General features: G+C 35.9%; 2 protein-coding genes and 1 long non-coding RNA gene across 5 annotated transcripts in view; 1 reads left to right on the top strand and 2 right to left on the bottom strand.

The window, feature by feature from the left end:
* The window catches only part of LOC121414493 (28S ribosomal protein S9, mitochondrial-like), a 37,721-nt gene extending 25,467 nt beyond the window's left edge, over positions 1–12,254 (top strand). The window contains exons 7-10 of the mRNA XM_041607691.1: positions 8,051–8,176; positions 9,031–9,182; positions 10,487–10,656; positions 11,201–12,254. Coding sequence (XP_041463625.1) covers positions 8,051–8,176; positions 9,031–9,182; positions 10,487–10,656; positions 11,201–11,292 — 540 coding nt within the window. The 3' untranslated portion in view covers positions 11,293–12,254. The remainder of the gene's footprint in view (positions 1–8,050; positions 8,177–9,030; positions 9,183–10,486; positions 10,657–11,200) is intronic.
* LOC121414494 lies at positions 2,382–7,545 on the bottom strand. The gene is made up of 5 exons (XR_005969863.1): positions 7,191–7,545; positions 5,842–5,940; positions 4,949–5,110; positions 3,621–3,894; positions 2,382–3,234 (listed from the first exon to the last, which is right to left on the bottom strand). It is a non-coding gene; the product is annotated as an uncharacterized LOC121414494 (long non-coding RNA).
* A 4,315-nt stretch (positions 12,255–16,569) lies between the features above and the next one.
* Positions 16,570–18,290, bottom strand: part of LOC121414491 (homogentisate 1,2-dioxygenase-like) — a 34,382-nt gene continuing 32,661 nt past the window's right edge. For all 3 annotated transcript variants that reach the window (XM_041607687.1, XM_041607686.1, XM_041607689.1), the window contains one exon: positions 16,570–16,820. In XM_041607687.1, the coding sequence (XP_041463621.1) occupies positions 16,677–16,820 (144 nt within the window). In that variant the 3' untranslated portion in view covers positions 16,570–16,676. The remainder of the gene's footprint in view (positions 16,821–18,290) is intronic.

The following is an 18,290-nucleotide window of genomic DNA, read 5'->3' as shown; positions in this document are numbered from 1 at the left end:
CTTTTTGGTCTTATGTATGAAGTCCATATCGATCGGCATCGTAACACAGCAGTACGACGTGGATCTAGGCCTACCTAATCTATCTAATACTGTACTGCGTTTTTTAGGCTTGAGGAAGTTAGATCTACGGAAGTTAAATCTAACGTTACACATCAATTAAATCTAAATGTTAGATTGAGTGCACATTATGATTTGTTTGATATAAATCATAACCAATCTGATACTATTGTATAATCCTACCTACCTTATCGAAGTCCGATGGAACTTTGCCCGGAGCTAGCTTTGATTGAAAATGGAATTGAATCTTTGTTTGGGTTTTGTCCCGGGTTAAGGTTGTGTACGTTAATTGGTACATGGTGGGGCCAGCGTCGCGTGGGGCCAAGCGACATGACCTTGATCTGATCCCGCGTCCACAAGCGTGCCCCTTTTCCTTTCCCTCTCCCTCAGAATTGACTTTCCCATTTGAAGTATTTTTTCAATTCATTTATTTATTCTTGTCTTTTTATATGTATCTCGATAAATGGATTAAAAAAAATAATTTTAAGCGAGCAATTTTTTTTAATTGACAATTAAATTAACAAATATCCAAGTTTTTGTTAGATTTTCACATGATATATATAAAAGAATAATTCTATTTCACCCTAATTTCTTTTATCTTTCTTTTCTTGGTCATGAATTTATTATTATTATTTTTTTTTGGGGGGAAGAGCCCCAAGTCCCCCCCCCCCCACTCTGTCAGTTCTACCAACATCTCTAAAAGGAGCTGAGAAACTCATTGGTAGCTCCTCCACACTCGGGTCACTCTTGCAATCGCATTATTCCCAACCTTTACCTATTCTCCAGTTTGTGCTTGCAGTATTTTTTTTTTTTTTTGGGGGGGGGGTTAAGCTATTCACCATGCTTGCAGTATATTTTTTTCTTTAAAAGAAACACAATTTCCTTATCAGAAAAATAAAGACTTATCAACCCTGGATAAGTGTAAAGGGTATTCCACCCAATCAATGATATATTTGAAATTGGGGAAATAACAGTGGTGTACGTATTAAGCCCAAAATTTTGAGGGGGCTAAATATGGCATATCAGGTAAAATAAAATAAAAAATTGCAAGGAAAAATATTCAAAATTTTAATTGCAAATATCCAATTTTGTGATAGATTTGACATAATATTCAAAAAATATGTTTTACCCTTCTTTCTTTTTTTTCTTGGTAATAAAGATTTTTTTTGGGGAGGGGCTTTTTTCCATGGTCAGTGGTCCCCCTCTATACTTTCAAACTGAAGGGACTAAATTTCCCTAAAAGAAAATAACTTTTAACAAAGATTTATGCTATAACACCACTGGCCATTCTCTCAGTGACACATGTAGCAACCTTTACTCCTTTCATTTCTCATTTGCTTCCATCACATGTACATTATTGTGCATCTTAACGTGCCAAATACTTTTCTCTCAAAAGTTTTACTATAAATAATTTTGCAGTATACCCTACAACAAGTTTCTTGAAGTATATCCTCCTGCACAAGCAAGCAATCACTTGACTTTCTTCATACACAACCTTAACCAACATACCATTACCACCGCCCCTGCCTTACACATAACATTAATCTCTCCTTTGCAGTCTTTCTTATATAAATTTACTTTTTGCTTCCTGCAAGAACGATGAACCATGCAGCATATGGACAGAATTGATAAAAGAATTTCATTTTTGTTTTCTCCTGACACAATTACTTGAAAACGATATCAAAATAAAAGGACAAGTCCACCCCCACAAAGTTGATTTGAATAAAAAGAGAAAAATCAAACAAGTGTAACACTGAAAATTTCATCAAAATCTGATGTAAAGATAGTAAATTATGACATTTTTAAAGTTTCGCTTGACCACACATAACAGTTTATATGTACATCCAGGTCGGTGAGCAAACTATTTCTTTTTATTCCACTAGATGAAATATTCGAATTTCTCTTCATTGTCAAGTGAACCCAAGATTAGTCACTCCCTGAGCATGTGGAATTTGCATTATTTTAATAATATAATTTGGTTTAGTCAAGTTGGCCCTCAATGTCAAATCTGTAAAAAAATGAAATGTTGTACAATTCATACAACAAAAACAAAAGAAATAGTGAAGGACATCATTGACTGTCTCATTTGCATGCCACTGATCTCCACATATAACTGTGTTGTGAAAAATAACCCAAACTTATAAATGTCATAACGTTCCTATTTTACATCCATTTTTGATGAAATTTTCGGCATTATGCTAGGTTGATTTTTTTCTATTAATTCAAATCGAATTCTTTCTGGGGAGGACTTGACCTTTAAAATCAAAACTTATATGTACATGTGTAGTAGACAGAGCAGTTTATTTCGTACATTATTTTTTTTAAAAGTAGATTGAAATTCTTTACATAATGATACGAAGATTGAATAGACTGTTTACATTTTCTTAACAATGCATCAGAAACTCTGAATAAAAATAGATAAACAATGGATTAAAAAAAGTTTAGTCAAGATTTTAAACTCTACAGCTAAAGCATGAATATCACAGGTAATTAGGCAATTATATTTCTGAAAGAAATTAAAGGATGATTCTATCATAAAATAGTAATATCAAACAAATGATAATAGCTTGCAATGTATATATAGTGCTTACTACAGAAATGTATCTTAGTGCCTATGAAAATAGGTGGGGAAAAAAAAGGATATTCAGCAAAAATGATATTATATAATTTAAATTTGATAAATTAGGAAGCTGCATATGCTTAGAAATATGACCATTTAATTAACAAAGAGGTTTTGATATTGAAATCATGAGGCTTCAAACATTGATTGTTGTTTGAAAAAAATGGTATAAAAATAGACTTGAATCATAAGAATGACCAAGACCATCTCATGCCAAACTTAGTTAAGCATGAGCAAAATGTTGCTTATACCTCTCACATCCCTGCTTATACATTCCCATCGTGTGTGTCATTTATTTCCTGGAATTCACATCCCAAACCTTTTGTCAAACAAGAAAAATGTTGTGAATTTGGGTTTTTAAAAGCAAGATGGTCATTTGATCATAAATCGGAATGCATGAATACATCCTATCAACTAAGCTACCATTTTGTGATCACAAGTGTCCACTTTCATACACAGATAATCCAATGGAATGCTTAATACCCGAAGCACATGGTCCTTTTCTATTGACAACAGAATGCAGGCAGGAATTCATCAAAGAGAGGAGCAACGGATACCTGCAATAAGGATCAAAACAAAATGAATATTAAAAAATTTGCTCTTCGTTATTCTTTCTGGAAATATATCTTCATTGATCAAGCAATTAATACCCCCTTTACCTGAAGAGCAAAATGCATTTTTTTTTTTTACTATTTTTCATTTCTCCTGCAATAGGAGTTAGCAGATTATCTATATATTTTTTTCTTCTGTGAAATCTTAAAAATTGTCTTATTTCACATATAAAGAGTATAAAATTACAAGAAAATTTGACCAACAAGATTGAAATTTGATTAAATACAGTATGTAGTAGGGGCCAATATATGTTTTCTTCATTATCACATACATCTAGTAGGTGTTGAATACAGAGAATATCAAATTGTAACCTGAGTGTGTATATACCAACCTATACATCCACAGAAGACCTGTTCTTCCTGCTAAGTACAGGTCTTGTTCCCCATCAGGACTCCTGATGTAGACATGGCCCCAATCGATAGCACCTACGACTCTTGGAAACCTGTAGCAATCATCAAATTGTCGCTGGGTGGTTTGAATTTCTCGTCATCGGACACTTCATTAACTGTTACTCCTTGCCATTGCCTCAGAAAAATCTTTGATGATTCTGCACACGGATGACTATGATATAGTTGCTTTGTCTGCTTGCATCTTCTAAAAGGTACCTTTAGTTAATGAATGATAAGTGATGTTGTGTAATTGCTTTATTGATATGAAAGCCAATTGATACTTTACCATTTACATTTGCAAACATTGTGCTTCTGTTATGAGCTGATGTTTATGATGCACTGGAACTGATTAAAGAGATTTTTCTTAGATTCACAAAAAAAAATCTACTGCAATAACAATCCATGCAAAATGGAGAATATCTCTCTTAAGCTGGAATGACATACCAATATTTCTTTTTGGGTGATTATAAACCATCCTTCATGATAATTTCCCACTTGAATGACATATTTGTATTAAAAAATGTTGCTACATTGTAAAAAATGAGAGAAAAATAAAATCCCCACCCATTTGCAACCCAAAGGGTTACATGTTTCATTTCCACAAAAACCTTTCTCTGAAATACCCCAACACTCCCCCTCCCCTGTACTCCTGACTGAAAGCAGAAACAAAAATCATACAATTTGGATGATGAATTATATTAGGTTTTGCATTAATTATTTCTGTAAACCATGTGCATGTTATCATTAATATGCAAGAAGTGGCCTGATGATGTCACATCCACACATTTTCCATACATGAATGTACAAGGGTTCCACGATATTTGCTCTGGCGACAATTACTTAATGGAAAATCTGCATGCTATGCAAAACAGAAAACTTAATTTTCATGACTAGATACTTCCAACCCTTGATCCTTACATTATTCTGAACTCGCAATAACTATCTTAAATATATAATCAGCAGTCAACCACATTTTTACATTCCTGGAGGAAAAAAATGAACGATTATAATTTCAAATCACTAGAGAACAAGTGGGGATGTGAATATTGCATATTCATGAGGATACACAGAACTGTTTCCCCCAAGTAATGTAAAACTTTAAAATTGAATCAATTCATAATTCTCCATCCAATATTGATGGTTTTTGCGAGCCGAATTTTTCTTTATAAAAATCTCATTATTTTTGGCCTGGAGAATCGATTTCATAGAACATAATTTGACCCCCCCCCCCAATTACCTTCTGCTTTATAGTTCGCATATTCAAACTCACCAATGGCATAAAAACAAAGTCCTGTCAAAACATGTAACATGTCAGGCAATGTGTCGTTTCTCTCTGTTGGTAGCCCACTCTGAAAGGTTCATCCTTGTAGCATTCAAATGGATTCTTCCTGTCTCTTAATCCATGCTGTGGTCTTCCTATGTGTTGCTGAATCTGCATGGAAGTTGAAAGATTGTGTTGAAGAGTCATCATGAATGGGCAATTTACTCTTTGAATTTCATTTAATTCAAAAGTGTTTAAAGTGAGGAACAGAATGTCAAAGATTATACAGAAATCCCTAAAAAAAGATGTCTAATTGTCATGAGTAGCTTTTCTATTTACCTACATGTACTTGTAAATGTGAAGAAAGAAAACTGCCAATTGTTGCTGATCATCATCATTGATCAAACCATGCGCGTCTAAGAGATGCTGAATCACTTTCAATTGGCTTGAATAGTGAAGGCAAGGCACTAATTTTATGGAACATTGTTTACACAAAAAGAGGGTATTGCTTGCGAGTGACTTTCGAATAACATATTTTCATGAATCTTCATCAAAGTCTCATTAAACTTTTTTTTTTCTACATCCACCCCCCCTGGCATTCATAAGACTGACTATGCTTTTTTCTCTCTTTTAAATAAATATTCAACAAAATGTCAGGATTAATTGGAGATCAACAAGCCTTTAAAAAAAAGCTAGTGACCAGTACACATATGCTTATAACATACAAGCAAGGTCCCCCCCCCCCTCTTCCTTTTTGTCAATTACTATGACAAGAATGAAAAAGTAACATACATGATACATTAACAATTACAAGATGAATTCAAATCACAGAAATAACATTTAATGAAAAATGCCATTTTAATGATATCTAATTTTTTTCAATATGAATTGATAAGACATACCTCACTCTGTTGCAAGAAGGCACAGCAGTTCAAAAATGTGAGCCATGTTTGTCGTCTTGATTGATCACAATCTCACAATCTGCCGAGTATGGTCTGTTTCTGATATGGAAGAAAAAAAAAGAATGAAAAAATATTTATTCATCAATCATACTGCAATGTACTAGGCCCTATATCAAAGAAAAAAATAATAAGCAGGTTCAATTGTAGAATGATAAAATCCGCTGTTTCAAAGGAGTCTTTCAACATTTTCTGATTTTTTGTGAGAGGGGATGCTGCGGAGCCACATGAAGTCTCAGGGGAGCATATCTCTGACAGAAATAAACCTATTTATCGGTCTACTACAAATGTTTAGAACTAAAGATCAAATGCACTTGTAGTTATGTGCGGTCTCGACTCGTGTGGATTTAACATTGGAAGGACACCTTGTGAAAAAAAAATACTTGAAACAAAGAGAGTGGGGTAGAGAAAATAACCCCCAAAAGATAGAATTTTCAAAGTTAGACCTCAGTTAGAATTACTCAAATTATTCAATTAGGCCTAGGATTTCCATTTTTTGTTTTGACGACACCGTAAATCTAGAAGTGATCGCAAATGCGATGCCGAAGGTAAGTAAAACTTAGTTTTAGTAAAATCAAAGTCATATTAAAATTAAGTTCATATACAGCTGTTGGAGTAAACAGTGGTGAGTGGAACCCAATCTTTTTAAAACATTTTTTTCCAAAAATATTTAAATCAGGGCTTAGCCTTAGACTCGAGTTGACCCTTATTAAATTTTTTTTTTTTACTCCAACGATGTTGTAGGACTAACTCTAACATGGCTACCAGGTAAGCCTGGCCATCTATCCAAGCCAAGGCAAAGCCAGCCCAGGGTAGAATGTCTAACGTTAGACCGGCTCTTGTATTTGTAACGTTAGAATTTTTCTTATTTATTTTTATCGCTGCTCTCCTTGGTCTTGATTCACTTTTCAGACAAAATTCGATGCACAGTATTGTGTTGGCAGGGGTATCGTAGACAACAAAAATTCCATGAAAATCACACAAAATCGAAAATCACTCAAAATCACTGCCTGGCATAACTAGTATCGGCCTTTCAATCACGCCTACCTCGCCTGTGAGTGTGACTGCTAATTGCGTCTCGCACTGCACTGCTCATCTGATAACCAAGAACGCACACAAAAATACATGGCTGGGACTGAGCAGCTTAGAGACGCGACGATAACAATGATTAAGATACCATTTCAAGTTTTCGAGTACACTTTTTGGAAAGTTAAAGCTATCAATGATAGTTACAGATGGAACTGAAGGCTCCGTCATGATTTAAGCTCCAATAAATTATGTAATTTACTTACAATCTCGGTCGAAGTCGTGAAATTTTAAGCTTTAGATAAGCCGATCACACCGAATCTCGTCTCCGTCCAAAAAACTTTTTTTGCAGCAAACTTTTCTGCAACCGCAATGCTGCTCTCTGATTGGTTAAAACCGTGGACTAACTTTAATCCACCGATTTAGTCCACCCCAAAGAGCTGACTAAATCGTGACGTCAAATGACGCGTTTTATACCCCGGTATAACTTTAGTCCACCTTTGTGAATCGCAAAAGTTAGTACCTAGGTACTAACTTTAGTCCATGGATTAAAATGACGTCAAATGACGCGTTTTATACCCCGGGTATAACTTTAGTCCACCTTTGTGAATTCGGGCCAATATGATAACATTCTACTCCTACTGCTTATACTAAGTAAAATGATGATCTACCGTACTTAAAAGCTTCCTTGAACAGATGTGTCGAGATCAAGATAAAACATGAAGAGTCATGAAATAATCTGTCTTGCCTGAACCAAGTTTGGCAGAGACCGAGTGATCACTTTTCTTGTTGGTCAGTTAGTCTGTTAAAGTAAATAGTGCAAATATGCGCTAATTTTTTTTTTCAACTTGCTCTCATATCTTTATTTCTGCATCTGTTATGGTCATACTTAAGTGCTTTGGGTAATACCATGTAAGCCCATGAGAATGATGGGGTCAAAGGTCATCTAGGGGTCAAAATACGATTGATTTTTATGATTGATTGTACCATGCAATCAATCGTAGAAAATTGTCCTATGATCAGTGCTAAGCTTTGTGTTACGGGGCCCCAGGTCTGCCTAGATACCATATTCATGCACATTCTCCGCTCCTTAATCTTTCGTGTTCATCTTTTACCCCCTCCCCAGTATTCAAACTTCATCAGTCTGTTGGAGAGGATACTACAGCTACCGTACGCGAGTAAGGTCAGTGATTATATCCACAAATATAGAAGAGAACTGGTAGCCGAGCTAAGCAAGGAAATCATTAGCCCAGTGAGTACTCACATAAATGTTATTTTTCCTCAGAAGTGGGTGTAAAATATGGGTTCTGCTTTAGAGTGGAGAAGGGTTTCAGCAACATTGGCTGCTTGATGGGCAAGCTGGTGCAGTTGGGATTACCATCGCCATCATCACTGTCATCATTTACATCATCTCCATTACCATCATCATTATCTTCTTCATTATCATCATCATCACCCTCGTCATCATCACCACCAAAATAATAATGATAATTATCATCATCGTCATCCTCCTTCTCCTAATCAACTGTCATCATCATATTCATCATCATCATCATCGCAAACATTGTCCTTGGGTATGACAATCACCACCACCGTATCTTCATTATCTATCATTACCTAATTCATTATCAATCATTACCATCAACCCACAACGCCACTACCATTGCCATTATCATCATCATCATATTATTACCATCATCATCATCACCATCATCATCACCATAATTGTCATCGTCATCATCATCCTCATTATCAGCATCATCGTTGTCGTCATTGTCGCCATCGTCCTCATCATTATCATCAGCATCGACATCGTCATCATTGTCATCATCATCATCTTCATCATCATCATCATCATCACTATCATCATTATCCTCATCATCATCTCTACCATCACCACCACTTACTTTCTTCATCATCATCACTGAATTTTTTTTTACTGTGATTTGTATACTTTATATCATGAAGAAAAAACTATGGTCGATCATTATTTTCATCATCATCACCACCAAAATTTCTCTTAACTTCTGATATAATGTGATTTGTTTCTTTAAATTTTGAATATTGCTATTTATAACGTTACATGTATTTCGAAATACTGCTTAGATCCAAGAAGATGAGAATGGTCGACCGTACAGCACCGGGGATGGCTGGCGGAAAACTGCTAAGGCGTGGGTCACTCTGAAGGATCATGGGAAAGGTCAGGTCACCGTCAACGGAATAGAGTTTCTCAAATACTTCACGTGGGTGCGAGTGAGGTATGTGGTTTAAAGCAATCATGCAGAAATTTGTTTCCATTGGATCAAATATTTACAAAAAATAAATATACATGATATGAAATTTAAGCACACTAACAATAGGTATCAAAAAAACAAATGTGAATAGCAAGTTGAAATAGCTTCAACCCCCGCCCCTCTGTTTTGTCGTGAAACCATTGTACAGATGAATAACATAAGGGTTGAAAGAAAACCTGAACCTTGAAGGTGCTTGTGCTAGGCACCCAGACGTATACCGGGGGGGGGGGGGTGTTTCACAAAGATTTAAGTATGACTTAGAATCATGCACACACCCTTTGTAACGTGCAATCTTATTGATTGATATGGAGTAACGCTCATCCTCTTAGCATGATTTGACCAATGCGGTGAGGCCTTTTATACTGCAAGCAGCTTAGAATTTAAGTGTAATTCTAAGTCATTCTTAAATCTTTGTGAAACCCCCCCCCCCCCCGGGCCCCATTGCATAAATGTTACTATTATTGGAACTTTCATGGAATCCTCGATTTTGATTGGCTGATGAGCATAGTTACCATGGTAGTATGGTAGTTACCATTGGATAACAAAGTTTTAACTATAATAATGTTTAAGCAACAGGTCCCAGATCAATTAAGATGAGAAATGAACAGGTTAAGGATGGGTCGTCATATTATTGTGAGGTATCCTTTGTAGTTATAATTTTTGTACCAGGATGTTTATTATGTCACTTCAACTCAGTTTTGCAATATAACCAGTGCAGTATGCACATGCCTCTGAGCTTTACAAGAAATGAACCATGTTACAATAAGCCTGTTCACGGTTGTGAACTGCGCACGAGCAGTAAACGGTAATTTGAGATAAACCGTGAAGTTCATATTCAGATTCACTGAGATGGGCATTTGTGATTTGATGGTTATTCATGTATTTGTTTTACAATATTTTCATCACGTCCAAGCTGAAGAGTAACTAAGCCTTCATAATTACTGGTATTTGACAGTCGCCCAAACAATAGTCAAATGTGACAAAAGCAGACACTAAAACAGACAGATTTCCAAACTCTACCCCTGATGTACTATTCTTGTCACCTGGTCTACACAATACCTTTCATTCTAATAATTCGAATGCTTTGCCGGGAAAGCTTATGCAACATCCTCTTTTGAAAATGTGAGTGCTCATCCTAATGAATTATCGCAAAGGTCATGTGAGAAAAGTTGATCATGAGCTCACTATGAACTGGATTATAAAGCAGTGAATGATGTAGACTTTCTCTTTCCTCTTTCTTTTTCCCTAACATTCCTTGGTCCCTCCAGAGAACAGATCTTATTTCCATTTCACTTCACCGGAACCTTGGGGCGTTTTGATCTCGAGTGTAAGGTCCTTGAAGGGGGCATTACGGGTCAGGCTGGTGCGATCAGACTTGCTCTGTCGAGGGCACTGTGCAGCTTCGTAGATCAGCAGAAGATAGAGCAGATGAGGCAAGGTAAGACAGTTGAATTTTTGTACGTGGCATTCTCAAATGATCATATGCCTTCATTGTTACACCAAGCTAGGCCTCTATGTTTGCTTAGGCTCTCACACCTAGAAAATTGTAAATGTTTAATAATAATAATAATAATAATAATAAGCATTAATTTATATAGCGCAGCTTTTATATGGATATATTCAGCTGTGCTTGTTCAGAGCTCTTTTTACTTGTCTACACAGCATATTTTCTTAACTGAAGAGATATGTTTTTAATTATGATATGAAGAGAACCAAGGATGGAGAGCTTCTTATATCAATTGGCAGGCTATTCCATAGTTTGGGGGCAGCAAGTGCAAATGATATTCATGTTTGTTGTTGCTATCACTTGCTTTTTTCCCATTTTATTGGAGATAAATACAGAGATGAGAATGATTGTAATATGTGTTAATCGTGCAGCCAAGCAGTAAAATATTTTTTCAATTATTTTTATTATGTCTCCCTCTCTGTCCATCTCATTTTTCTCTCTTTTCTTCCTTTCTTTATCTCTTTCTCTCTCATAGCTGGACTGCTCACATTAGATCCAAGGATACGAGAGAGGAAAAAGCCAGGGCAAGCCGGAGCAAGAAAGAAGTTCACATGGAAGAAAAGGTAGCTGTTGCATCTGGACGTAACAGAACTATTCATGAACTAACAGATCCAAGATACTGTCCTGTCCTAGATAGCTTTTACCTGTGGATGCAAAAGAACTTCCCATGAATACGGATCCAAGATACATGTACTGTCCTTTCCCAGATAGCTGTTACCTTTGGATGCGAAAGAACTTCCAATGAACTTACAGATCGAAGATACTGTCCTTTCCCAGATAGCTGTTACCTTTGGACGCGACAGAACTTCTCATGAACTTACAGATCCAAGATACTGTCGTTTTCGAGATAACTGTTACTTGTGGACGCGGAAGAACTTCTCATGAACTTGGCAAAATAAGTGTAGGAGCAATTGTCCTAATAGCAAATATTGCTTTACCAAGGCAATTGCAGTGCTTCAGTGGGATATGTACCCCAGACCTTAAAATGTACGGTTGCAGGATTTGCCACTGATCCACAACATCTCTCCAAGTAACATTCATGAATGTTAGGTCTTGGACTCATGGGTCTTAGGTTAGAATGAGAAAATCAGGGACCAGTAACATGAAATATAGAAATTCAAGAAATCAATCATAAGTATTATTTCTTCGATTTATTGCATGTTAATAAATGCGATAATTTTTTAAAAGAAAAAAAAACATTGTAGCATTTGATTCAATGTAACTGAGAATGATCTTCCAAGTTTCTTCGCAAATTCCTGTTAAAGTCACTTTTAAACTTGGTCATTTGGGGGCCCCCTCATAGAAAGTTGCATTTAACAACAACTCAAAAAAGTCAAATAAGCACTTCTGAATGGTTTAAGGAGTAGTTATGTTTGATTATTGGGGTTGTGAGTGATTGGAGCTTTTTGCAACAGGCCCCCAGATGAATGATGTTACCCTGATAGTAAGCTTTGATGGCAAAGTTTAATTATTGAGTTTTATGAAATCGGGCCCCATGACAATGTGTATGGTATTAATTAAAATGTATATGACTGAGAAAAATGATTCCTGCCATTTTGTCTTCTTGCATACTGTTTTACAAAATGTATAAGGGGGGGGGCGTGGTAAACTGACCAATATTGCCTGTGGTCTTTCATTGACGTTGGGTTATAAATAGCTAGTCGTAAAATACACCCTAAAGCCCAGCGCACACTATACGTCTCGTTGCGATCTAAATTTCAAAGAAATTGTAATAAACTTTTATATGAAAATTACAACCAATACGATCTTCGCGATCACAGTTCATAAAAGTGGTTGGACTACTGAAATCAAAATTCAATCTAGTTCAAGCCTCCCTGTAGGAATAAAATCGAATTCAATTCCAAATCCTAATGACGTCATCATCTACTGCGACTTGAAGCCGATTTGCACTTTACTCCGTCCACAGGGCTTGCCGCAAAGCCAAATTTTGTTGTTGTTTTAGCTTATACGGTGCGTGTCATTCAGTAGTGAATATTTGCGCCAAATTTTGATTTTATTATTGGTAGTCTTATGCCGAACTTCAAATATAATAAGTTTACTTCTTGGAACGTTCATATTTAATGCAAAGTGCAATTTTTTTTTCAAACCATGTATCGGATCGTATATTGTGCGCTGGGCTTTAGAGGCTTTTCAGTTTACTTGTATAGAGAAAATTATTTTGAGAGGGAAGTACCCGTTTTGCTTCTTGGCAACATATAAGATGGTATGTATGTATTGAGTAGTGAATTGGTGTGTTATCATTCAAGTGGGCCTTTATTACAAGACTACACTCAGAATGTTGCATTATGGGTGAGGTCAGGTTTTAGTAGTTTAGGACTGGAGGTAGTGCTATGAAGACCACTGGTTTGAATCAATTTTACAGGACAAGTCCATCCCAACAAAATGTTTATTTTATTGAAGAGAAAAATCCAACAAGCATAGCAACTGAAAATTTTATGAAAATGGGATGTAAAATAAGAAAGTGATGATATTTTGAAGTTTTGTTTAATTTCACACAACAGTTATATGCTTATCCTGGTCAGTATGCAAATGAGGTGGCTGATGACATCACCCATTCACTTTTTCATTTTTATTTTATTATACGATATATGATAATTTTCTCATTGTCCTCCATGAACATGTAGAATTAGCACTGTTTTAACATTTCATGGTTCAGTCAAGTTGGTCCTTATTGTCACATTGAATTATACAATATTTCAAACAATAAATAACATAAATAGTGAGAGACATCATTGACTTTCTAATTGTGCATGTAACTATTTTGTGAAAACATAAGCATAACTTTAAAATTTCACAACTTTCTTTTACATCTGATTTGGATGAAATAGTCATTGTTGTGCTTGTTTGATTTTTATCTACTAATTCAAAGCAATATTTTTCTGGGGTGGACTTGACCTTTGATTGGTTTTGAGGTACTAATTTACATAAGCTGATCAACTTAAATTGTATACATCAGAAGTAACAGTAATACACAGAGACAAAACACTTGAATTTATATGACATATTTTATTCCATGACTGTACAATATGCTCTCTTGAATTGTTTGCGGAAAACATGATAGCACAACTTTATCACACAGGAGATAATTCTCTTGTATGCACAACAATACAGCACTTTTCATAAAAAAGTGCATTTTTACAATAATAACCGTCTATATATAGCGAATATCACATATCGTCATAATTGGGGTGTTGCAAGAAACTTACGATCAATTGCAAGTCTTATTTTCGGTCCCTAAATCAATCATGTTTAGCAATTGAATAAAAACATGTGATTGATTGCTAAAGTGTTTCTTGAAAGGAGTGTAATCTGACTTGCTACAGTCAAAATTGATCCATCAATTTAAAATTGCAACAGAATATTTGCAACTGATTGCAAATATTTTCTTGCAACACCCCCTAAGTCTTGGCACTTCAAAACAAAAATGGAAAGAAAAAGATGTATCACTAATCTAGTAGTAAACCATTTTCACTGAACCTCTTAAGAACGATATACCATATAATAAGCATGTATTATTGAGAATTTCTTTCATTGAACTTTTTTCATTCAGACCACTGTCGCAGGAGCACAAACGCTTTGTGAAAATGAAGCAAATGACAATAAGTTCAACATTAATTAACTATGTTTTATAGAAAAACAATTTTAACCATATTAGCCAAGACTTTAAGTTACATGGATGAATGCTACAAGAACTGAAACATGCTGCAAAATCATGATAACTTCTTTAAAGGGTGGTATTTACAATGGCTGAATAAACAAAGTTTGATTGCTACTGCTTTGACATATACAGGGAATGAATACTCTGTGTAGTCAATATTTCAGGGCATACATGTACTCTCTGCAATACCTACTGGTATACACTTTTCATCAAAACAGAAACAAGCAAAACAACATAAAATCGGTTCTTCAAAATACATTTCAAAACATAAAATAGGAGCTTTGATTTTGTAGTGCACTTTGTGCCAAATAATTAACTTTCAGTACATTTTCCAATCCACTCTTTTACATTACGGGTCCTTAAATTAGCCACACATGTCATGCCTTGCAAAATGGCACATGCTAACGTGCTCTGAAAAAAGGTATAATTATATGAAGAAATTTTTTTTTTCTTCAAAAATTGTGTTGAAGTTGCAGGCTCTCTGTTATTAACAAATATCAAAGCAGTTTGGGCCAATCAACAGGCCCCCTATTCAAATGCTGGGTGAATTGGGAGGGGGGGGGGTTATATGTTGAACTTGGAGAAAAAAAAAGTAATTGCGAACCTGTGCTTTAGATGATTGTTCTGCATAGAATGAACAGATCAATAGTTGGTTGGGCTTGGGGGGGAGGGTCTGCTCCTTCGGGTAAAAATAAATATCATACTCTCTAAAACATTTTTAAAATATTTTTTGAAAACATCCAATGATGGAAACTGATTTGTTCTGCACTCGGTGCCAAAGACTTAAATATGAAAGTTTTGAAAAATATAATCTTGTACTCACACTATAGTATAATGAAAATAATAAGTTCATTCATATAGCACATCTAATATATGCATATACAATGTACTCTTAGCTTTGTATTATCTTTCTGGCTGTAGCTGTGTAGCCATTTATTGGATTCAAAGCAATCAAGCATTCTTGATGAAAAAACCTCCTGGAACTATTTATTTCCATGCAAATTTCACTAATTACCAACTGAGAAACCTTTGCTCTTGACTATAAAGCTCGTCAAATGCTAGCCAGATAGTGTTGTTGAGAGGGTATTTAACAAATCTGCTTTCAAATCAAATAGCTGGTGCACAACAATTGAACTAAATTATGTTTGTATGAAGAAATAAGGATATTTACAACAGCATCCTTGTGTGTGAAAAGCTGAATGATTGTAGTAATGAATTACATTTGAAAACAATTAATATTGCACAACTTGCTAATGGGGTAGGTAACACATATGATTAAAGATCAATTGAATTTGATTTCAACGCCTTGTGTCACGTAGAGATATTATATTGATCAAGTGATATTATTGGATATTGTTGGTCATAAATGAACCATACAATGATTTCCCATGATACATGTACTTGACTTCAGTGTCGACTTTCACTTCCTTTAGGATTTTTTAAAGTGACCGGTGACCATTCCTTTCCAATTACAAAGCTCATCCATGCGAACTGTGTAATGATATATATTTTCGATTTAACAAACACTCCATGAATGAAAAAAGAATACATGATCAATTAAAACAAAACACTCCCCAATGTGTGATGCAGCATGAAATAAAATCTGGGCTAAAAGGAGAGCAACAAACAGAAAAAAAAACATTTTCTTCATAATCTTTGTTTGATCCGGTCTGCTGAATTCATGCATTACTTTTTTTTCTCACTGACATGAAACTCATTCAATGGGACCGTTATTGGAAGACTTCCCATAATACTATACCAATTCCCATAAGAGATAATTTCCAACTATATAAATAGCAAAAGTGAATAAACTGAACATGAAATGGAGTACGAGTTGCAATGCCCCATTAGTCTGTTCAGAGTCCAATGCTCTTCACACAGAAACAAGTGGCTGGGACCAGGGATGAAGTTGAGTGCTAAGGCCGAGTCACGAGGCAGCTGGAGAAAACCACCTCCCATAGACTTTTTATATGTGACTCAGACCGAGGCCAGCAATAGTGGCCTTGAGGCCAGCCTCAACCACATCCATGGCTGTAACTACAAACATTTTTTTACCTGAACATTTCAGCTATGGGGGGTTGGATGTATGCTAATGCACTTTTAAACAGGATATCTTTCCTATTGATACATGAAAAAGAAAAAATGCAATCTCACAATTATCCCACCACAAGTTTTTCCCTTTAAAAAAATAATGATCTCGAAGCTGCCATGTGACTGCAAGAATGGAGAAACAGAATCGATATTGCTGACGAATCTTCCACTTTGAGCGGTTTCACGCCATCGCTTGGCCGTCTTCCGATTTGAAACGTTTCTGAAGTGGTTGCCAGCATTCGTAGTAGCTTGGATCTACCTTCTGACAAGTTTTGTCTCCCCATTCAGTCAGGGCTAAACTTAGACTCGTCTCAAACATGAATGCCTGGAGGTAAAAGATGTAGATACAAACGGTCTGAAATATATACCATAATGATGCTCCACTCTTATATAGCAACATCTGTAATCATTAAATAAATTACCTGTTGCCGCACTTGGCGTGGCTTGTCCCCATACCCCTATACAATTTCCACGCACCTTCTACACTCCCTGGGGAGAAATCTAACAAGACTTTCAATTTTTTTTTTCTTTAGACAGTTAAAATGGTAAAGTTTCCTTCACCCCCCGCAAAGATTTGCTTTGACTAAACAAGGAAAAATCAAACAAATGTTTGACACTGAAAATTCTTTCAAAATTGGATGTAAAATAAGAAAGTTCTAAATACAATGTCAATAGAAATTAGTCACAATGAAAACAACTGAATATGGGACATACTTGATTTAGTCCAGGTGGAAGCTATTGAAATAGGGACATACTTCATTTACTCCAGTTGGAACATATTGAAACCAAGGACATTATTGAATAGGGACAAGAATTTCAATGGGTGCACGTCTTGGATAGGAAACTATGCAAGTCAGGTTCAACAGGCACAGGGCTTTACTAAAGAGTGCATGCATGTAAGGCCTGATTGAATATGGGTGGGTCAGTTTCATTCAAGTATATGTACCTGCAAGACCCATGCTGTGAAGGTTTGGGGAAAGCTACTTGTAGGATGCACTACCAACATCTTGGAGAAAACTCCTTGCAAGTTGCAACTCACTTTTCAGTTGTAATATCATGTACTAAGTAAGTAAATCTAATGATTTTTCTCACATTTTTAATATAATGATGGGAAGGGGGGGGGGGTTAGGAGTGAAGTACATGTAAATATCACTGTGAGTGGTCTGTAATTTACTGCATGTTATAATTAGCTGGTCTTAATATAAAAATACAGAAATACTGTAGAGAATGAATTAAAATTAGCCTGCACTTTTTTTTATACAGAAACTGAAATATTTTGAGTGTGCTTTTATTACTGCTCGGGATGTTGCATGTTGCTATGACATTGTTTTATAGCTGTTGACATGGATAATGAGCTGGGCTCCTCCTTTACCAATGCATCGACTGGGAGAAGGACCAGCCGAAGTACTTGTAATCTTTTAATTTGCTTTGCCAGAACATGGCATTCAAGTCCCACATGTAGACACTGATGTTAGCTCACCTAATGTGACGGAAATCAATCTTTCAGAGTCAAGAAAGAGGGGAATAGTCTTCATTTTCTTTAGTCCCCAACTAAATCAACATGCTTTCAAGGAAATATGGAATATAGATGGGCATTTCATGGATGCAGACCTGCCAACATTTGAAAATGGAAAAAAGGAGTCCACGAATCGCGCGGAAAGCTGAATTCCCAACGGCGGGGGTCAAGGGGCCCGCCTTAGGGCCCCTTGTTGGGTCCAGGGGCAAGGCCCCGGCGGGGTGCAAGGGGGAGGAGCCCCCTTGAAGCTGGAGGACATTTAGGAAATTTCACCTTAAA

The sequence above is a fragment of the Lytechinus variegatus genome, chromosome 4, assembly GCF_018143015.1.
Source record: "Lytechinus variegatus isolate NC3 chromosome 4, Lvar_3.0, whole genome shotgun sequence".
Taxonomy (NCBI): domain Eukaryota; kingdom Metazoa; phylum Echinodermata; class Echinoidea; order Temnopleuroida; family Toxopneustidae; genus Lytechinus; species Lytechinus variegatus.
This window is presented reverse-complemented; position numbering and strand designations above follow the sequence as displayed.